This window comes from Tupaia chinensis, unplaced genomic scaffold (genome assembly GCF_000334495.1).
Source record: "Tupaia chinensis unplaced genomic scaffold, TupChi_1.0 Scaffold000235_1, whole genome shotgun sequence".
Taxonomy (NCBI): Eukaryota; Metazoa; Chordata; class Mammalia; order Scandentia; family Tupaiidae; genus Tupaia; species Tupaia belangeri.
Genome location: NW_006159713.1, coordinates 4,072,542 through 4,086,203, shown reverse-complemented (window position 1 = coordinate 4,086,203; position 13,662 = coordinate 4,072,542). Strand labels below are relative to the sequence as shown.

Genomic DNA, 13,662 nt, shown 5'->3' with positions numbered 1-13,662 from the left:
TACAATGTGGTAAGCAAAAGAAGTTTTTAACAAGTCAATTATCATTGCACCATTAGTCTTGCATGTGCTATAGATCAGTGTTCCTGACTCTGACGTTCTTAGGGTTATTTTATTCTCTGTTTAAGACTTTTTTTTCTCTTTATCAATATAGGACAAATTCCTATCTGAAGATTTGAGTTAATTAGGAAGAGCTTGAAAATAGAATTTATTTATTTATTTATTTATTTATTTTTAGATAGAAAAGGTTGGATTTTCACTTATCCAAGATTAGAATTGGCTGCTAAGTCAATTCCAGCAATGTGATCTAGATTTCTATTTACTTTGTAAAGGAACATTCAGGAATTTGTCTTTTCCTAAGCAATAATGCCAGCGTACTGTATTTAGAGGCTAAATACAGTAGAAATAATAAGAGATCTGAGAAGTCTATGGAACAAATGGCATTTAAGGAAAGCCTTAGAGTTTGAAACTGAAATTAGAACATTCTAGAGGTACTATTCCAGGTTAAGGGAAGGTGGTAAGCAAAAGCCCAACATATAAAAGAAAAATAAAAAGAGTGGGCAACTTGGTCCACTGAAAGATATATAAACAGGGCAGCTCTTCCAACCTAGGGAAAGTGACACAATTTAACCCTAGCTATCCAAACTCTTAAAAACCATGGACTGGGAACCAGCAGTTAGCGTAATGGCTATGTCGCTGGACTCCCACGTAGTCGACCGCGGTTCGCGTCTCGGACCCGGTGGCTTAAATCTCACGCTGGACGCGCGTGCGTGCGTGCCCAAGATCCCAAGAGGAGAATGGAGGAGAAGGGATTGCGGCGTGACCATCCCCCCTGGGGGGTGATTTCTCGCTTTCTGTCTCTATGTCTCTGTCTGTCTGGCGAGCGCACGCGCCCTATAGCAAAAACCTCTCAAAAAAAAAAAAAAACAAAAAAAAAACAAAAAACTATGGACTTAATAGTTTAAAAAACAGATCATTTATAGTTGAAAAAAATATCTCTAAAGGAATCTCTCAAACACATTGAGATTGTTCACCTATTTGGAGAGAGTAAGTCTATTAATTCTGGAATCAGACATGGGAAGTCAGCCCCATTTCCTGAAGGCCTGGAAGAGAATGCTGAGGGTGAGAGATCAGGTATTTGGTTGGGCCTTGCAATCAGTTAAAGGCCTAGTAATGGATACCTTATTCCAATACTCCGTGTATGGCTGTGAGATGATGTTTTATAAAATGAAGATGTTTCATTATTTACAGTCAGAGTTTTTAAGTTTCTGGCACTATGAGTGTAGTAGGTTGAAAAGTATCCCTTTTAAAAAAGGTAAGTCCTAGGACCAGCAGTTAGCGTAATGGCTATGTTGCTGGACTCCCATGTAGTCGACCGCGGTTCGCGTCCTGGACCCGGTGGCTTAAAAGTCCCACGGATGCGTGTGCGGAAGATCCCCAGAGGAGAATGGAGGTGAAGGGATTGTGGCGTGGTCATCCCCCCTGGGGGGTGATTTCTCGCTTTCTGTCTCTCTGTCTGTCTCTGTCTGTCTGGCGAGCACATGCGCCCTATCACAAAAACCTCTCAAAACAAAAAAAGGTAAGTCCTAACACCTAGAACTTGTAAATGAGAATTTAATGTGGAAACAATGCTTTTCCAAACATAATTAAGTTAAGGATCTCAAGATGCTATCATCCTGGATTTAAGATAGATCTTAAATCCAATGACTGGTGTCCTTAAAGAGAAAAGAAAGTAGATTTGACATGCACACCAGGAGACTGTAAAGATGGAGGCTGGAGTTACCAGCCATAAACCTAGGAATGCCAGGAGCCACCAGAGGCTAGGAGAGGAAGGCTCCTCTTTTAGAGCCTAGAGAGGGAGGTGTTATCAACACCTTGCTTCCAAAACTCTGGACTCCAGAAGTGTGATAAAACAAATTTCTGTTGCTTTAATCCACTAAGTTCGTGATAATTTGTTGTGCCATTCCTACTAATACGGTAAGTCGAGCAGTATTATTGCTTTGATCTAATGCCATTTGGAAATATTACAGCCTAATGCTGGGAAACTGCAGCTCCCATTTTTATGGCCAACTCAGACTATTTCTGCAGTCTTCTTGAAATATACATGCAATCTAGTTGAAAAAGCCCAGAATATAACTGAACTATGTAAATTTGCACTTTATTATTACATAATATACTTCATCCATGGTACATTAAGCCTGTTCAACGCATAGTAAAGATGTGCAATCTGCCCTCAATATTTTTTTTTTCCAAAGACAAGTGAGCAAGTGGATCTCTGTAAGAGGATTTGTACTCCAGAAAGCGCCCACAAAAAGTCACTTAGAATAGATCAGTACAGTCGTTTTAGCAGCAAGTCCTGTTAAAGTTATTGCTCTTCATTTCTATTACACAAGTTTATAGGCCTTTATGACCACTTCCAAAAAACAAAATCAATAAACACTTTTTAAAAATGCTACTAGTGCTATCCATACATAGATTTAAGTGGGATTTCTTTTTAATATATTACTTTTGCTGGCCACAGCATTTTTTTTTAAATGCATTCTCAATGCATGCCAACATCCTTGATTATGACAAACAACACAAGAGTAACGACAAAAACCTGTATTAGTTTCAGGCTCCATTAGAAACAGAAGGAAATACAATCAACGTTTACCAAACAGAAAAGGACAATCTATACCTGGGAGAATGCCTTTTTAAACTTATAAGTAATGCAAACGATGGCTAATACAAAGTCCTGGGCAGCATCTGTCAAAGGATGCATCAGCATTTCCTTTCATGAAGAGTACTTTAAAGGTCTTATAAACTGACATCATAATTTCACTCTGACTGATACCTGGCACATGGGATTAGTCTACATTCTTATCTCAAAAAATGCACTGGTTGAAAAACAAAAGTTCATATACGAAAGTCCATTTGATTTGTGGTATGTAAGTTCTACCTCAATAGAACTACTACAATAGAAGTGGTGGTGGTAGGGGAAGTCTATCAGGTAGTATATATCTGGCTTTTCTAAAAACAAATAACTAAAAGCATCCAAGTTTATTCTTCTTGGCTAGTCAATACATTATGAGAAATATTAAAAGAGAACTACTCTATGCTAAGGTGTGAGCTGACTTGGCTCTTGCACTTGACTAATAAACAAGGAGTCAGGGGCCAGTCGTGATGGCACAGCGGTAACACAGTGCTGAAGCTACATGAGAAGATCACTGGGAAGATCCTGGGTTCATATCCTGAGGTCTCCCTGTACATACCAGGCATGCATGCATATGCCTGTGGTCCTGGCTGGCTGAGGTTATGAGTGGACTGCAGTGTGATGACCATGTTGGCGATGCCCTCTTCCCCCACACTCTCATCTCTGTGTCTCTCATGGATGAAATAAAAAAATAAACTTTTAATAATAGAAAAAGAAAAGGTCAGGCAAGGTCAGGATACCTCTGAGTGAGTTTAAGCACAGGTCAAGTGAACCACACAACACAACTTAAAACTTCTAATTCCTATCAGCAAACTACAGTAATCTCAGATAAGGCCAAAGCTTCAGCCTTTTAGGCTAAGCCTAACTTTTCTCCTTTAAGTCTTTGCTAGGAAGATGAAGTCAACAGAGGATGTGTTTCACAGCTAAGAAGACCTGGGCCAGCCCTATACCCCGGTGGTTAAGGGAAGCCAGACCCCCCAACAAGGCTGATTACAGTTTGAGTCCAGCCCCAGCAGCCTGAAAAACACACCAGGTACATGTACGTATGTGCTCAAAATCCCAACAGGATATAGAAAAGGAGGAGAAAGTATTATGGTGTGATCATGCCCCAGTGGAGGTGCTTTCTCCCTCTCCCCCCCATGTGTCTCTCCCTAGTGGGTGCACATACCCTCCTAAAATTAAGAAACAAAAACTAGTTAAGTCTTAAATCTTTGCTTCCCTTCTAGATGATTAATTTCCAATTAATCAAAATTGATCTTAGATTGGGACCAGATGGTAGGTAGCACAGTGGTAAAATGCAACACTCTGCAAGGTTAACGCACATGGGAAGGTTCTGGGTTCACTGAAGGAGACCTCTCTAAGTATGTCAGGCATGTAAACATGCTCATGGTGTGGAATTGGCCATGGCTGGCGGTAGATGGTGGGGTGAAGACCCCACTGGGGTTGGTGCCCCCCCTTTTCTCTCATGGAAGAAATAAATAGCTTTTTAAAAATAGTTTTATTTATATAATTATTTAATACCATTTATAAACCTGTCAATAACTCAAGGTAGAAAAACGGAGAGCCCCAGAGGGTGGCGTGGAGATAAAGTGTGAAGCTCTACAAGGCTGGCCCACATGGAAGGGTTCCAGGTCTGCATCTCAAGAGTTCCCTGACCATGTCAGGCATGCGTATGACCACGATCCTAGGCTGACTGGGCCGAGGGTGGATTGTAACACCAAGAGCCCGCTGACCCTGTTAAGAGTGCTGTCTCTTGGGACCAGCAGTTAGCGTAATGGCTATGTCGCTGAACTCCCGTGTAGTCAACCACGGTTCGAGTCCTGGACCCAGTGGCTTAAACTCATGCCGGGCACATGTGTGTGCGCGCCCATCCCCCCTGGGAGGTAATTTCTGGCTTTCTGTCTCTCTGTCTCTCTCTTTCTGGCAAGCGCACTCGCCCTATAACAAAAAAAAAAAAAATCTCTGAAAAAAAAAAATAAAGAGTGCAGTCTCTGTCTGTCTCTCCCACTTTCTGTGTGTCTTTCTGACTCATGGAAGAAAAAGGTAAACAAATTCGGAGGAAAAAAAAAAGGACTGCCACATCACTAGAAATGCATGAAACGCATCACTAAATTTGCTGAGTATTCCAATAGGTATTCCAAGAATGCCAAAGAAATTGTAAAAGAAGTTAGTTTTTCAAATAAACAACTTGTTTGGTATCCTTGACATTAAAAACATGACAAAGAGCAAACAAAAAGAACCTTTCAGTAAGGTTCACTTCTTTCCACACTATTAGAGATGCTTCCAAATCTACAGTGATATGCATATTCCTTGAGCTCCGTCCCATTCACACTATCTCATCTCTATTGCAAGTATTTGTTTACGGATTATCAAGCAGCTACAATGCAGGGGTTAGAGGTGGCTAAAACTTAAAAAATAAGGTTAGGTATGCATGCCATTACAAGATGACACAGAAGCTTGACTGGAGCCATCTGGCAAACTCAGGTTCATCACATCCCGAGTGGGTCTAAACCACTCTGGGCTCACAGATGTGCATCCGTGATCTTGACTGGCTCGAGGCTGGGGGAAGGGGGCGGCAACATAAGGAGTTTCTCTTCAAGGTATCTGTGTCTTTCTCACTCAGGAAAGCAATAAATAAAAAAAGTCAGTAAGAATAAAAGTATGCAGAAATGAGAAAGCATCTGTAAACTGACAGGCAAATATGATTTAGCCCAGAAAACTAGAAGAAAACTGATTTTTTTCCCTACTTTGGTATCAGAATAATACCAGGAAAATTATGAATATCTACAGTTATTCTGCTCTCCCCTCAAAGTACAGGGTTTAAAGTTTTTGAGTGAGAATAGAGTAGAAGCGTAGCCACTGGATAGACCAAAACAGTTCTGGAACAGAGTAGTACAGAGTATTGATTCAAACTGAGCTCAAACACCACCACAATTACTACTCATTTCTACTAGAATTTGCGTTTGTAGGACCTGTGTTCTTTCATTTCAAATGTAAATTAATGATGAAAACTGTGACCCACTGTCCCTCTGCCCAAACACAAATGCAGTGTTTCTATGCCTCGAAACTAAATAGACCACAAATTTTTTTAATAATTTTATATCAGTTTCTGATTAGATTAAAACCGCTATCAATTGCTGGTAGCATGTTTGGGTAAATCAGACTGGAATGCTCTTATTAGGCCATTTTCTGGTGCCACTAATACAGTCAACTACTTCCTGGAAATCATTGAGTAGGTTTCAGTAAATAGTACTCTAAGTTTTTGCCCAGCTCTTTGCCAACCAATACAAACAAGATGCAGAAAACTGAAAGATGAATAGTAAAATTATTTGAAATCTAGTAAAGATTGCAAGAGAAGCTTACAACTAATGTCTCTTCCTTGGACTAAGCCCAAGAAAGGAAGAGAAAGCTGTTCTCATAATTACAGTCTAAAAAGTACAGGTTGGAATTGCTTTCTTATATTCAGCCATGCAGAGCTCTCTGAAAATAACCCACTGTTTCCCACTCTATCTCCAAAACTGATCTCCTGCTTACTTGAGATCTCAGGAAGAAGGAAATTAACAAAGAAAATTGGAATTCCTAAATCAGCTGGTCAACAAAAGGCCAGGGCCTTTGGCCTGGGTTACATGCTCAAGGTTCCACCTGCACCTGGCAGCTCTTACCTGAATATCTGTGTCTTTCACAGGCTCAAGAGGCTCAAAGGTGGTGGCTGCACTCAGACTCTCCAATCGCTGGGAGATGTGGGATATGTCAAGTCCCCGAGACCCGAGGAGAACTGACCTGCAGGAGGATGTAAAGCAGGGAGAAAAAAGTGAGGGGAGAAGTAGGCTCAGGACATCTGATATGCTTCATAAAATACTGGAGAGTATTTTCTTATTCAAAACTTCCTATATACTGCCCGGATACTTTTATATGGCTGAATTACACCTCCCCATAAAGATCTATCACTTGCATTAACAGGCACAACACTGCATTTGGTAGTAAGAGAGATCCGAGATCTGATTATGACTGAATTAGAATTAGAGTCTTGTCTAAAATAAAACAATACCATCAGCCCTCCATATTCTTGAGATCAGAATCATAGATTCCAACAACCACAGATATATCCAGGAAAAAGAAAAACATACACACACACATACAATTTTTAATACAGTATAACAACGATTCATATAACATTTACACTGTATAAGGTATGTGGTTTAAAATATATGATGAATATGCACAGCTTATACACAACTATTATACCATTTTATGGAGTTCAGCACCTGTGGATTTCAGTATCTGTAGGGGTCCCAGAACCAATCCACCATGGGTAGCAGAAATGACCATACGAACACAAGCTAAATTGCTCTAAACATCTTATAGTAAAAAAAACTCCTGTGGAAGCTGCTATTATTCATACCCACTTTATAGATGGGAGGACTAAGGTACAAAGAACTCATAGACTTATCCAAAGCCACAGAGCCAGGAGCGGCAGAGCCAGGTCATCTAGTTCTAGAGCACAACCTCTCGGCCACCGTCCTATACTTATGGCCTCTGTAAAGACAAAAAAGCCAACCACAAAATCTGAAGGTTCAGATGTAACCTAGTCCAAATGTCTTCATTCACTAACTGAGGAAACTCAAAGTCCAGGGCAGCCAAACCAAAATGCAGGAGAAGTTCTCTGTGGCTTAGACCCATCGATTCCTTATGGGCTACAAAATGGTGGTATTCTGGGGTCAGCAAGGTACTTAAGGTGCTGGATTCCCACACGGCCAACTGCAGTTTGAATCCTGGTCCTAGGGGCTCAAAAATCATGCCAGGCATGTGTGCATGTGTGCCCCAAATTCCGGGAGTAGAATGGAGGAGAAAGGACCATGACATGGCCACCCCCCCAAAGGGGGGAGGGTGACGATTTCTCACTTGCCCTCTCACTGCCTCTGTCTCTCCCTGGCCAGCACGCATGCCCTATGACCAAAAAAAAAAAAAAAAAAAAAAAAAAAAAAAAAAAGGTGGTATTCTAATTCTATCTTTATTAACTAGAATATTCCATTCAGAGAAACTCCTTTCATCAACTATGTGATAACCCTGAACAGTAAGTTGGTTCTCTAGCATCCTCCAAACATGACTGATAAGTTTCATCTTAGTATCATTATGAATTCATAAATTTAAACAGAGCTGATGTGTTTCAATCCACTGCTGTTATTATCCTCATTAATGCTCAAATCATTTTATCTTTGGCCAAAAGAAGCCTCTTCAAGTTGGTTACTGAGGTCCTATGACATGACTCAAGTATGCCTTGATAACATCTTTGCTATCTGGCATAACAAGATGTCATGTTCAACTTAAGCAGTCCTGCCTCAGACCTGCAATCAGCCCACTCTCGAAAGAGCTCCAGTCTGTGCAGGCCCTATGGCCTAGGAGTTAATGGAAATGGATCCCGCACAGCATATGGTGAAGTTCAAGTCCCAGCCTCGGTGGCATGAAAATGTGCCAGACACATGTGCACGCATGCTCAAAAGCCCAACAGGGAGGAGAAGGGATTGCAATATGGCCACACCCCACTTGGAGGGGGACGTTTTCTCTTTCTCTCTCCCCTTCTCTTTGTCTCTCTCTGCAGAGTGTACGCACTCTCTGGTAAATTAAGAAAAACAGAAAAAGAAAGAAGCAGCAAAGAGCCCCAGTTACTTTTATTAAAAAATGGATTTTGGGACCAGCAGTTAGCGTAATGGCTATGTCACTGCACTCCCATGTAGTCTACCACAGTTCGCATCCCAGACCCAGTGGCTTAAACTCACGCCAGGCATGTGTGCGTGTGTGCCCAAGATCCTGAGAGAAGAATGCAGGAAAAGGGATTGTGGTGTGGCTATCCCCCCTGGGGGGTGATTTCTCACTTTCTGTCTCTCTGTCTCTGGCTGGCTGGCAAGCGTATACACTCTATAGCAAAAACCTCTTCAAAAAAAAAAAAAAACGGATTTTAGAGACAGCTATCTGGGCACTAGGGTTGCTCATTCCTACATTGTTTCTAGGCCTTTTCAATAGCCAGAGCTAGAAACAGAGTTTTCACTTTTTAGTTTTCTTAAGATAAAGCACATCATGAGTTCATATTGACGCTTTGAATTCAAAAATTAAGAACACAAGGTTTTAAACTCATATATTTTTTCCATTGGCATCTCCTTTTTCTCCACATCAAAACTCCTAGTTTTCAATATCATCATTATACCCATTTGCTTTATTTATCCTACATTATACACACACTCATGTCCAAATAGCAGTAACAATCATTCATTAACAATATGATCACTGAAAATGATAAAAAAAAAAAAAAAAAAAAAAAGTAACATTGTACTGACAACCTCGCTAGCATCATGGACCAAGAAGAAGCAAAATGGAAACCCACGGGAGAGGACATCCTGGGATTCCCTTTTCTAGGGATATACAAATAAAATGCCTCAATGAGAGGGGAAAAAAAGTGACTTGGAGCTGTTCCTCTCAACGTGGTTATGTCACCCCCTGAATAGGATTTAGGTTCATTTCTTTTGTTTTAAAGATTGTACTGTTTATTTAACTTTACTTATTTTATTTATTTTAAATTTGACCAGAAAGGTTTATAGAGAGAAAGAGGAAAAAAAACAGAGAGATAGAGAGCCACCAGATCCAGGACTCGAACCACAGTCAGCAATGTGGGAGTCCAGTGCCTTTAATCACCTGCCGGCCCCAGGTTCGTTTGCTTTATTTCAGTTTTTAGAAATCTTTTTCTGAAGCTGAATTTTATTTACAATTATATTAAATATTTCCAGTTCCAAAATCGAGTCTATGAAAAGGGTCTCTTGTCTTCTGCACCATATTCCTTCCCTATCCTACTGGTAACCTGTTCTTCACTTTCTGTATTGAACTACCATAAAAGCTCTTGCCCACCCCCCCATTCCCTCTACCTCCTGGTTACCCAGTACTTCCCCATGTGGCCCTCCATGGTACGCTATGCCTGTTTCTAGGGAATCTGTGAGTAATCTAGAGCATATAGTAGTATTTCATTCCTTTTTATTGTCAAATACTATTCAGAGGTATGGGCATGCCACATTTTTTGTATCCATTCGTTAGTAAACAGACATCTGGGTTATTTCCACTTTTTGACTATTACGGAACGAACATTAACATATAAGTCTTTGTAAAAACAAATGTTTTCATGTTTTGGGTATATACCTAGGAATGGAATTGCTGGATCATACTGTAGCTCTATATGACCTTTTAAGAAATTGCTGGACTATTTTCCAAAGAGGCTGAATCATTTTATATCCCTACCAACAGTATAGGTAGATGTCAATTTTTACTACATCCTCCCTGACACATATCTTTTTATTTCAGCTATTCTGGTGATAGAGAAGTGGTGTTTTTGACTTGCGTTTTCTTAAAAAGATGTGGAGCATCTTTGAATTTGCTTACTGGACAAACATCTTTTGCCCATTTTTAAAATTAGGTTATTTATCTTATTATAACATTCTAAGAGTTTTGTTTGGTTTTGGTTTTTATACGTTTATTATAAGTCCCTTAGCAGATATGTATTGGTCGTTGGAAAAGTCACTATGCACTTTTGCATGGAAAACCATAGGAAAATATGCCATGACTTTTCCAACAACCCAATATAATTTGCAAATCTTTTCTTCTACTTTGTGGGATGTTTTTTCACTTTCTTGATAGCACCCTTTGAAGCACAAAAGTTCCTCTCTCTCTCTCTCTCTCTCTCTCTCTCTCTTTTTTTTTAACTTTGCTATAGGGCACATGTGTCTACCAAAGAGAGACAGAGAGTGGGAAAATGAGCACTCACCCCCCAGGCGGAATGGCCACATTGCTATCTCTTCTCTCGGGATTTTGGGCACACATACACAATAAGCCCAGTGTGTTCTCACGATGTCGGGACTGTGACTCAAACTGTGTAGTCAGGCCATATGGTATCCAGTGCCTTAACCTCCACACTAACTGCTGCTAGTCCCAAAGTTTTCCATTTTGATGACGTTCGACTGATGCATCTTTTATTCTGTCATCCATGCATTTGGTATCATACCTAAGAAGGCTCTGTCTATCCTAAAGTCAGGAAGATTTACACCTGTACAGGTTGAATATCCCTTATCCAAAATGTTTGGGACAAGTAGTGTTTCAGATTTCTAATTTTTTTTAACTTCTGCACACATACATACTGAGATATCTTGGGGATGGAACCCAAGTCTAAACATTAAATTAACTTATGTTTCTTTTTTGTTTGTTTGTTTTGGAGGGGTTTTTTTGCAATAGGGCACATGAGCTCGCCAGAAAAACAGAGAGAGACAGAGAGACAGAAAATGAGAAATCACCACCAGGGGAGATGGCCACACCGCGATCCCGTCTTCTCCACTCTCCTCTTGGGATCTTGGGCACGCATGCACATGCGCCCGGTGTGAGTTTAAGTCACCAGGTCCGGGACACGAACTGCAGTCGACAACATGGGAGTCCAGCGACATAGCCATTACGCCAACTGCTGGTCAATTAACTTATGTTTCATATACAGCTTTTACACATGACCTAAAGGTAATTTTTTTGATAGATTTTTGCTATAAGGTGTGTGCACTCACCGCAGCTGGAGTGACAGAGAGGGACAGAGACAGAAAGCATGAAATCACTACCACCACTACCCCCCAGAGAGGGGTGATTGCATCATTTTTACTGTGACTTATCATGAGATCAATCATGTCAACTCTCAAAAAGTTTCAAATTTTGGAGCATTTCAGATTTTGGATTTTGGGATTAGGGATGCTCAACCTGTATTTTCCCTTAAGAAAATACAGCTTTTGTTTTAGCTCTTATGTTTAGGCCTATAATCCATTTAGAGTTAATTTTTTGTGAGATAGGTATCCAATTTCACTCTCTTGCATGTAGATACCTAGTTGTCCTAGCATCATTTGTTGATAAAACTATTCTTTTCACATTAAATAGTTTTGATGTCTTTGTTGAGAATCAGCTGATCACAGACACATGGGTTTATTTCCAGATTTATAATTCTATTCCATAGATCTGTGTGTTTCTTTTCTTTTACCAGTACTGCACAGTCTTAATTACTCTGGCATTGTAGTAAGTTTTGAAATTGGAAGTGTGAGTCTCCTAACTCTCTTCTGCCTTTTTAAAGACTGTTTTGGCTATTCTAGGTCCCTTGCATTTCCAAATGAATTTTTTAGGATGTGCTTGTCAAGTTCCAAAAAGATGCCGCTGGAATTTTGATAGAGATTGTGCTGAATCTCTAAATCAAGTGAAGAGTTATAACACCTTAATAGTAAGTCTTCAGATTCATGAACACAGGATGTCTTTAACCTGCCCTTTGTTGTTGTCATTTCTTAAATAAACGATAATAGTATACAATTTTCTCTACCTTGCATTTTTTATTTAATAATATGTCCAGAATCACTCCGTGGTAATGGATATTCCCATTCCTCTGTACTACGGAATGGACTCCACTATACACATGTAGCACATTTATTCAACCAGTCTTCTATTGAAGGACATTTGAATTGCTTCCTATTTTTGCTACTACAAATAATGTTGCAGTGGCTATCCTTGTGAGAGGTCTTTTCATATTTTGCTGGTGTATTTCTGGGAGAGATCTAGAAACAGCATTGCTGGGATTGCTGGTTCAGTTTTCCTAGTTATTTCCAAATTCAGTCTCGCAGTGCTATACCTCCACCAAGGATATGTGAGAGTGTATTCAGTACCCACATGGTTTTAATGTGCATCAGTTAAGAACCTCAGAATTTAAAAATTCCTATTACAATAGAAGAGGTCCATTACTGTGACCTAGTTGTTAAGGGAGCCAGATCCCATATGGCTAGCTGCATGGTTCAAATCCTGGCCCTGGTAGTGTGAAAAACATACCAAGCACATAAGTACATGCACTCAAAATCAAAACCGAATGGAAAAATAAAGAAGGAATTGTGTGTGAAGTGACCACACCCTGTTTGGGGGAGGGTGCTTTCTTCCGTTTTCTTGGTCTCTGTCTTTTTCTGGAGAGTGCAAGTGCCCTCTGGCAATTAAAAAAAAAAAAAAAAAGGAATGATTGATTAGAAGACAAAGGTCATTAAATGGGTAAGTTCCTGTCCAGTGCATGGCTCATGCAGTACAAAGAAACCCTGATGGAGGCAGGCGAGGCCTGATGAAGGAAGCAAATTCCAGAAGGTAGAGATGATTTCACAAATCAAGATTGTACCAGACACAGGCTTCTAAGGGTGGAAAAATTCAAAGGTTCCCTGCCTTCTACCTGCTCCAATTCTCATAAGCTAGACATCCTCCCATGAGCAGAAAGCCACAAAACGTGGGCTCAAATGCACCAGTCCCAGGAGAGTGGGAGGACAAAGGCTGTTCCTGGTACACATGGGAATCAGGGAAAAAGTCAGGAGGACTGGGTTCAAGTCTTACTTGTCATTTACTGACTAAAAATCTTGGCTACATCACTTTTGTAAGCTTCAGTTTTCTCCTCTGTTAAATGTGGGGAACAATCCTTGCCTCTCCTATCTCTCAGGCTTGGAAGACCAGTCAGGAAAAAGCCTCCAACCACCCTTGGGAAGCTGAAAAGCTACCCTGCACATGTGAAGGGTTTTCCCTGACCACGCTGTTTGAATTCTCACATAGCCAATTGCTATCTGACCTTCCTCAATTATGAAATGTAGAAAACACTATAAAGAGCTATTTTAGACAGAAATTAATAATGCCTATTAATAATGCCTGGCATAGTACCTGACAAACATTAAGTACCTAAAAAGATAATAGTAATATCACAAGTAAAGTTATAATCTGCTATGAAACTTTGGGAAAATATAAAAGAATAAGCAAATTAATAACACTCGTTACCTTAGAGGATAAAGTAAAGGAGAAAGAGTGCCTGCTGGCCTTTTCTTTGTACATCTCTAAGTTGCTTGGCTTCTGAGTTTGAATGGAAAAACCCAGTGAAGCCCTCTGATGAGAAAAGAGGGCGA

At 40.2% G+C, this 13,662-nt stretch overlaps 1 protein-coding gene across 1 annotated transcript in view; it reads right to left on the bottom strand.

Annotated features, from left to right (window-relative positions):
• NUP93 (nucleoporin 93) overlaps positions 1 to 13,662 on the bottom strand; it is a 118,998-nt gene that overhangs the window by 79,969 nt on the left and 25,367 nt on the right. The window contains exon 3 of the mRNA XM_006148401.2: positions 6,352 to 6,469. Within this exon, the coding sequence (XP_006148463.1) occupies positions 6,352 to 6,469 (118 nt within the window). The remainder of the gene's footprint in view (positions 1 to 6,351; positions 6,470 to 13,662) is intronic.